This window comes from Camelus ferus, chromosome 21 (genome assembly GCF_009834535.1).
Source record: "Camelus ferus isolate YT-003-E chromosome 21, BCGSAC_Cfer_1.0, whole genome shotgun sequence".
Taxonomy (NCBI): domain Eukaryota; kingdom Metazoa; phylum Chordata; class Mammalia; order Artiodactyla; family Camelidae; genus Camelus; species Camelus ferus.
In genome coordinates, this window is record NC_045716.1 from 18,854,305 (window position 1) to 18,862,883 (window position 8,579).

Below are 8,579 nucleotides of genomic sequence, written 5' to 3' on the forward strand. Positions count from 1 at the left end.
GACCACCCCAAAGACACAGCCTGTTTGCTGTACAGTGGGGACAGTTGGAGGAGCGAGGGGTAGAGATGAGACATACAGCCAGATGTGCAGGGGCTGAGGAAAGACTTTCAAAGGACCACTAGAATAGAGACGCATCCACTCTGGGACAAGAGTAGGAGAGAGGGAACCAGTAGAAACTCATAAAAACCCACAAAACTGCTCCTCAAAAGAGTCTGTTAACCATCTGCCAGACCTGCAGAGAGCAGAGCCACCCAGCCAGGTAAGAACAATTCCACCACCCACCCTCTCTGCCCACCTTCCTGGAGAGGGGGAACATGAACTGGGGAGGCAAGTTGAGGGGAGCAGTGGGGAGGGGGAAGCTGAGCAGAGAGCAGGACCTTTCCCACCGCCCTATTGAAATCTTCCAGCCTGAAACAGATGCAAGCCAGGGCTGAGGGAGATTGCTTGTTCTATTTAAGTTTGGGATTTTGTGTATTACATGGGACAGAAGTTCTCATTTTATTTCTGAACTGAAAGCAGAAGCCAAGGCCAAAGTTCTTGCTGGCACAAGGGGAGACCACCACACCGAATAAGATCGAAGAGGTAATAAGAGACAGAAATGGAATTGCAGGGGAGTCACCCTCCATGAGCCAGAATGAAAAATCAGATTTCTAGAGCACTTGAAAATCACATGCTGAGAAGGGCTGTCTCCACACTGGACCCTGAGGGCTTAGTGAGGATGGGGTGGGGGCAGGAGGAGGGAGTGATGGAAATTACTTCCCGCTGCTCAATAAGCATAATGTACTGTTTATGAAGACAGGTTTAATCAATCTGCACATAGTCACCTTTTGTCTGATCAGCATATTCACTGCAGCAGCCATGAAGGTGCCCCTGGATCTCCTTTGGAGAGAGAACTTGTCTTCAGCTGCAAGGGGTGCAGTTAGCTGACAGCTTCCAGCTGCAGCCCCTGCAGGACCCACGCGCTTCCCGGGTAGCCCCAGCCAGTGACTGCACACAGCGAGGGTGCAGAGCTCCGCTCCAGAGCTCCCTGCTGAGTTGGCAGAGGCTATCTGCTCAGCATCATGGTCCCCGGCTCTCCTTGCTCAATGCAGCTTTCTTCCCTTCTTATCTTTTACAGGCATTACCGCCCCACATCACACTCCCTCCCTCAAATACATTAGACCTCTTTGACTCCTAACTCCAGCATCTCTTCAGAGATCCTAACTCATATGCTCATCCTTTAAATCTGAATACTCTCCTTGCTTTAATTTTATTTTTTAATGAGATTACATTAAAAGTTTTCTTACTCAGGCTGAAACCTGATCTTCCTTTTCAAAAAATCCTAACCCCTGAGGCTTGATACTCATACACTGAACATTAAGGAATATCCAAATCATTTTCTTCTTCACTTAGCAGAACCTACTCATCCCTTTCAGTTTAAATATCATTTCTCCTTGAAAGTTTTTCCTCGACCCTCCTGACTTCAGCTTTCCTAAATCCCTTTGTCAACAGCCTCCCCGATTTCCCCTTTAGTAACTCATCAAACTTGCAGTAACTTTGCCATGGTCAGTTATTGGCCTCCGATCTCCATGAAGTCATAATCTAAAATTTGCGGTCACTGCTAATGCCCCAGCACTTAGGACGATGTCTGGGCTGTAGAAGCTGCTCAATAAATATCCTGATTAAGTGCAGAATTTGCTCATATGAAAGTGTGGGATATTCACACAGGAGCAGAACTAAATGCATTTGCCTCCATTGTGCTCTTGGTCTTGAGGGCATTGCTCTTGCTTCCTGACCACAGCAAGACTCACAGAAATGAGTCCTGGAAGAAAAGTAAAGATTCTCCCACCTGAGTACCCACCTGATGCCAGAGATGTTACGGAACATCCAACAATCCAAGATTTTCCAGTCTTAACTTGAATGCCAGGGACGGAAATTGCCTCCCAAGACCACCCATTCTGTCCTGGACCACTCTGACCATCAGATTTCCTATAGCTTTGGTCCATATCATATTGTCCTAGAATGATTTAGTCTTTTGATAATATTAACAACTTAAATCGACTCTCTGGTCCAAACTGCTTTTTTCAAGAAGGTCAAATATTTCTCTTCCCCTGAATGGTCTCTCAAATGGGAATGTAACTAACTTGAAATACAAAGAGTTCATTCATTCATCCATTCCAAAAATACCATTTGGGTGTTACATGTGTCTAGCCTGGAGACCACCAACATACAGAGATGTCCCAAAAGATGTGTTCTGACTGGGGAGACAAAGATGTTGTACAGCCAATGAGGGCTTTTTTGTCATGGTTGCACTTTGTATAGTTGTTGAAACATTTATCACTTATATATATGGAAAAAAAATCTATTTTTGCAAACTCTGGTTGCTGCGTTGGGGGAAACTGTCTCTGAGATGCCTCATCTTTCTGTACAAAGATTTGCATGTGCTGTGTGCAACGCTCTCTTCAGGGGAATCAGGCCTGTGTTGTATATATGAGTTGCTTTTCAGGGATGAGTATCATTTTTTAAACCACTGTATATAATGTTTTTATAGCCTGAATGTCTTACTGTGATCGATTAAATTTCTTAAATAAAGTGTTTGGCTAAACTGAAAGAAACAAAGTGATCAAATGATCATGGCAATGCAGGCACTGCCAGGGGGAGCTGAGGCAGAGGATCTTGAGAGCCAAATGACAGGGCTGGATAGAAGGTGTGCTAAGAGTTTGGGGAAGGTGGTATGTCTGGGGGCGCTGGGAATACACAGGGTAGGGGGTCTAGTAAGGCTTCATTTAGGAAGTGGGATTTCAGCTGAATTTGATGGACAGGAAACATGAGTCAGTGGGTAAATCTTCTTGCCAATCAGGCTCAAAGAGAGAACCCTTCCCAACACGGACAGGGAGGGGCTTAGTGAGATGGAGGAAGTTAGAGGGCTGCTAAATGGGTTGAGAATAATTTCCCTCTCTTTGGGGCTGTTGATCAGTCACTCTGTCTCTAGCAGCATCCTGACAGCTCGTCTTCTTCACAAGCTTCAGGCCACACCTCCGGGGGCACGGGGCTGCCGACATGGGAGCCCTTCTGTGGCTGCTCCTCCTCTTGCTGTTCCAGGAAGGTGAGACAGACTGTCTGCTCCAGGACAGGAGTATCTCTCTCCCTCTCTGTTCTTCTGTCTTGCTGGGACTTTGGGGTTAGGAGGACATTTCCTTCGGGACTGAATGCTTCAGCTCTTCTGGAGTAAGGAGGACTACGGTGGGGCTTCAGTGCAGGACCAAGAGATGAGGAAACCTGGGATTAAGGAAGGGGGAGCAGCCCCATGAGAGCAAATGGAGAAGAGAAAATTTGGAAGGTGAGGGCACAGATGGAAGCCAGCCCCTGGGAGGTGCTAGAGTCAGGTGCAGCAAAAAGCTAGAGGCAGCTGGAGGACAGGACTGAGTGTGGGTCATAGAAACTACCCAATTGAGATTGCGATCATAGCCCCATTGCCAATCTCAGCTGCCCAGAGTCACCAGCTGGGCTGTTTCCATCTTTTCTTTCTTTATCTTCAGCCGAAGGGGACTCTGGAGATGGTGTGGATCCCGAAGAAATGGTTGCTGTCCTTCAGGAGTCTGTCAGCCTCCCCCTGGAAATACCACTGGATGAAGAGGTTGAGGACGTCATCTGGTCTTCCCACATAAGACTAGCCACTGTGGTGCTGGGGAAAGAGGGACAACCAGCTACTATCGTGGTGACCAACCCTCGCTACCAGGGCCGAGTGAGCTTCCCGGAGCCCACCTACTCCCTGCACATCAGCAACCTGAGCTGGGAGGACTCGGGGCCTTACCAGGCTCAAGTTAACCTGCGGAATTCCCAGATTTCCACCACGCAGCATTACAATCTCCGTGTCTACCGTGAGTTTACTGGGAGCCATGAAGCTGCTTTTTCTGGCTCTCCTGAGCTTCCCGTGAAAAGGAGTAGGGGGTCTCAGGACTCGAAGTCATGGCTTGAGGGTCTGGGACTGGAAGGCAGACTGTCTGCAGTGTGCCTGGCCCCAGTATCTGAGCTGCAGCCATAGGTAAAGTGACCCGGAGACCCTGGGACAGGAGGCTATTCTGTGGGCATGCCCAGCGCAGTGAGAGGGGTCAGGGACTTCGTCTAGGGAGCCTTGTTCTCCTAGTGAGAGTTTTGCAACCTGGGCATGAGTGCCACTTCCATTCTTGAGGCTTTTAGCCTCCTTGTGATGTAAGGGCTACTGATCAGTGTCTCCTCTTTACTTGAACCCAAATTTCTTCTTAGTGCCTGTGATGTTGACTGATTTTCTACCTTGAACCTTGCAGAGACACTGATTAAACTATAAACGCCCCTGGGAGGGGTGATAATATTTTCTAGGATCAAAGAGGCAGGACAGGGTTTGGATCACAAGTTAGAGAGAGAAGGTGAGGCATCAAGGGGAGGTAGAAGACACCCACTCAGCTCGGTCCACCTGCGCAGCTGCCCTGGGGACGTGGAGCCACAGCTTTGACGGTGGCAGGTTCCGTTAGTTTGGCTTGTTGGCCATATAGGTGAAGGGGAGCTCTGTGAGGGGCATTCAAAGCCCTGTGTTGAGGAGCTTAGGAAAGCAGACCCAACCCCCGCTTACTTAGAGGGTCTTTGTGTTCCTCCTTCATCTAGGACGGCTGTCACAGCCTCACATGACTGTGAACTTTGAGATCCCTGGGGAAGAAGGTTCCTGTAATATGTCCTTGACATGCTCTGTAGAGAAGGCAGGCCTGGACGTGACCTACAGCTGGATACCCTGGGAGGACGGCACTGACACAGCCCATGAAGGCTCCATCCTCAGCACATCCTGGAGGCCTGGGGACAAAACTCTGTCTTACACCTGCAGGGCGAGCAACCCCGTCAGCACCGTCAGTTCCCGTCCCATCCCTGCTGGGCCCTTCTGTGCAGGTACCAGGGCCCCAGGCCCAGAGATAGGCCCTTAGTGACTGCAGGGCCTCAAGACCACCTCCTCCCTCCCTCCCTTCTCCCCCAAGACAGTACATGGAGCCTAGAACCTAACCCCTTCCGTGGAGACTTGACCTCGGATTGCAGAGCAGCCACCCTCTCCCTGGTGCTCCTTCCCAGGGTCCCCTGCTTCCAAAGGTCCCTTCTAGTATCTCCCTCAGCCTGAGACTGCTCCCCAGATCTCAGCTCCCAAGCTTCTGTGAATAGAATATACATTTCCTGAGCTACTTGCCAAGGGACACCAATCGACTTGTGAACTTGAGACCCCGTCTATGGGATTTGGGGTGAATGTCTGCCACCTAATCCCGACCTCAGCCCTCCCTCTGGTGAACCCTTCTCTCTTTGCCTTCTTCTGTCCCAGATCCCAGCTACCCTTCAGAGAAGGCCTCCACTCCCCTCTGTCTCCTGGCCAAGGCACTGCTCCTCCTCTTGCTTTTTGTAGCTCTGGCCATGGGGCTCTGGCGCATCCGAGTCCAGACAAGATGCAAAATGCCGAGGATGAAGAAACTCAGGAGGAACAGAATGAGGCTGAGAAAGAAGGGCAAGCCTGGCCCCAGCCTGGCCTGATGGCCCCTTGGGGACCCCTGTCCTGAGCGTTGTTTCTTCCTAGCCCCCAGGGAGCCCTTCCTCTCTTCCCTGGGCTCTTCTCCTCCCGAGGGGCTCAGGGGTGGGTGTCTGAATGGCCATGCCCCCTGAAGGAAGATTGTCTGGCAATAAAGTCAGATTCAGTGATCCCAGTCTGGAGGAGCTGTTTGGTCCTTTGCGGGGTGACTCAGGCAAAACTTTCCATCCTAGGTGCCCTCCTCCAAGCCCACAAGCTTCTCGCCCCTGCGTTTGGGGAGGAAAGTGAGTCTAAGAGACCCACAGGCAATGAAGTGTTGGTCTGTTATTATTCACAGCCTATCCCTTCCCCACCAACACACATAACATCTACACTTTAAATTAGAAACGTGAGCGATTCCTTTTAACTCAACTGAAGCCGGGGCTGCTGAATGGGAAAGTTGCAGGCACTGAGGACCCTACACCACAGCGTGTCCTTCCAGGGGATTCTTCTGCTCTCCTACGCCTCCCTCCACCCGGCACATGAGTTCACTTAACTACTCCCACCCACCCCACCCCCGTCTGGCGGCTGTCCTGCCCAGGGAGACTTGAAGCAGCCCTGTGCAGCCCTATTCTGGGTCTGAGTCAAACCCACTGACCTTCATTCATCTCCGTGATGCCAGCTGCTCTAGGCCTCTGCCAAGACAGATGGCAGCTCGGCCGGATCGGTAGCAGAGGTCAGGACCCTAAGACCTCTGTTTGCACGTTATCTTACTGTCCCGTCTGTTCCTTCTCCATAGATTTCCCTGTTTCAGACCTTCTCTCTGGACTCTTGTCCTGGGTTAATGCCCACCTCTTACACACACACACACGCCTCTCCCAGCTGCCCCCAGCAAAGGCCTTTAAGTTTTTGTTCTTGCCTTTCCCCAGTCCAGTGATCAGTCTGAGCTCCTCACCCAGGCTTGATATGTCACTGCTTAAGTCTTGGTTCTCCTCCCCACATCAGATCTTGTGGGTCTTACTTAATGGTGGGAAGCTGGCACAGGGGATGGGGGACCGTGGGGGAGGGAACTGAAAGCCACCCAAGCCACAGGACGTGACTAGGGAGTGAGTGACCTGGAGGAGGTGGTGCAGGACATGGCTCTCAGAAGACCTGGGCTCTGCTCGGCCACCTACCTCTGGCAAGGGACCCTTTGTTCAGCAGACACCCATTGAGGCACCAGGAATGCACGCTTTGAAGGTGAAGCAGGCAAAGGTGCAGCTGATGGGTGCTCTTCCAGACTCAGGGCCAAGTGAGTGCCCGAGCCCCCGCAGGGTTGGAAGGGGCCGGTAACCTGGTTGGTGGGTGGTCAGAAAAGGGTCTGGGGGTAGGGACAGGGCTGTGTGGCAGAAGCCATGCCGGACATCTCTCTGCATCTCGCTTTTCCCTCTCAGTGAGGAGAAGGATGTTGCCCTCGACAGTGTCTCCCAAGGAAAGGAACACTGAGGCTGTGATGGGACAGTGGGACCCATGGGGGAACCATGAAGGCCGAGGATGGCTTTTGGAGAAACAGGGCACATGGGCCAGGCACTAGGACACCCCAGGAGGAGGGTTCCAAGAATATCAAAAGGCATGGGTGGAAGCCAAGAGGCAGGGTCTCCAGGACTGGAAAGGAAGCAGGGCCAGAGGTAAGCAGGGCTTCCTGTCTAAGTTTTTGTGTGGGAGATGGAGCCCCATGGGGCTTGGGAAGGAGGTGGCGAGGATGGGAAAGCAGTCCCCAAAGAGCTGTTTAGACTGGCAGCCGATCCACTCTACTCCCTGAGGGCCTGAGTCCCTTGTCCCCCCGGAATGCTGTCACTGGACCAGCGTGAGACCGGTTCCCTATGCCTCCCTTTGGCCTAAGCAGTCCCACCTCCAAAAGGCCTGCAGTTCGAGGACCCAGCCTGCTGCCCCCGAGTCCTCCGACTCCTTTAATTCCTTTCTGGAGGCTAAATGGGAAAGGCCCCTGGAGCCCATCTTGCACACAAGGGGCCAGGTCTTCTCTCGTGTGTTTCAGAGTCTGGCACAGGAAGTAAATGAGGGAATGAGCGGTCCCTGTACTGCTGGCCCAGGGCTTTCCCTGGAATTTGGCAAAATCCCTTCTTCTTACACTCAGTTTCTGAACAGAGAAAGGCTGAGGTCCCCAACCAGGCCAGAGCATCTGGAAGAGGAAGGCTGAGACATTCAAGAAGGTGGAATATAAACTCAGAGACACCCAGGCTCCTTCCCCTGCAGGAAGCCAGGATAATAGTCACCTGGTGGCACTTCGCCTTTTGCAAAGTTTGCTTTTTTGAACTAGGTGAAAAGCAAACTGTGGGGAGGAGGGTAATATAAGTGTCAGGCACTGGGCTAGCACGGGAGAAGCGGAAAAGACACTGCCCTCGAGGAACTCTTGGTGGGGTGTGTAACGATATGGGTGTGTTGTGACAAGGGCTATGGGTGAAGGTGAGGGTGTGGTGGGAGGAGTCAGGGATGGTGTCCTGGAGGAAAGAGGTAAACAGCATTTTGACCTGTGATTAGCGGTGAGTTCAGGGAAGGGAGAGAAAGGACATTCTAGTTAGACAGAAGATAAGTGGGAAGCCACTGATACATGATCAGGCACAGTGAATTCTAGGGATTACAAGGCCACACACTGTCACCGTGTGATAAAGGGGTCAGTGAGAAATGAGTCTGGAGAGGTAGGCCGGGCCCCTCTGATAGACCATGGGCTGCAGGGGAATTCAAGGGTGAACAAGACCGGCTTCATGCATTCATGGAGTTAGAGTCTCACTGGGACAGAAGACAGGCACACCAACCGCTAATGGACAATAAATGAGGAATTTTATTTCTTTTCTGATCAGGTGATAGGACCAGTGCTCACAGCATGTGGCCAGCAAAGTCCCTGGAATTGACAACATTGTCTGATCTTCTGGTCAACAAGTTGAAAATATGTAGGCTGGCTGATGCTTTGGTGAGGTAGAACCTTAGCTGGCTGAAGAAAATTTCCCAGAGATTAATAATGATGGTGGAGTGAGGACAACCCAGAGAGAAATCTTTAGGTTTGAGCCTCAGGGACTATTTTCATCAA

At 51.4% G+C, this 8,579-nt stretch overlaps 1 protein-coding gene across 2 annotated transcripts; it reads left to right on the plus strand.

Annotated features, from left to right (window-relative positions):
* Positions 1-2,774: 2,774 nt before the first annotated feature.
* Positions 2,775-5,676, plus strand: SLAMF9 (SLAM family member 9). Of its 2 annotated transcripts, none has more exons than XM_032464736.1 (4): positions 2,775-3,085; positions 3,519-3,860; positions 4,621-4,896; positions 5,315-5,676. In XM_032464736.1, exons 1-4 carry the CDS (start codon positions 3,040-3,042, stop codon positions 5,518-5,520), a joined length of 870 nt encoding a protein of 289 aa, XP_032320627.1. In that variant the 5' UTR covers positions 2,775-3,039; the 3' UTR covers positions 5,521-5,676. The 2 variants fall into 2 exon arrangements, with proteins under 2 accessions (XP_032320627.1, XP_032320628.1); XM_032464737.1 differs by having other exon boundaries at positions 5,396-5,676.
* Positions 5,677-8,579: the final 2,903 nt, after the last annotated feature.

Bases quoted from the DNA above. Each gene is read 5' to 3' on its own strand.
- SLAMF9 (XM_032464736.1), top strand. From the start codon at position 3,040: ATGGGAGCCCTTCTGTGGCTGCTCCTCCTCTTGCTGTTCCAGGAAG. The intron at 3,861-4,620 runs GTGAGTTTACTG...TCCTTCATCTAG, and splicing joins TTACAATCTCCGTGTCTACC to GACGGCTGTCACAGCCTCAC. The intron at 4,897-5,314 runs GTACCAGGGCCC...CTTCTGTCCCAG, and splicing joins TGCTGGGCCCTTCTGTGCAG to ATCCCAGCTACCCTTCAGAG.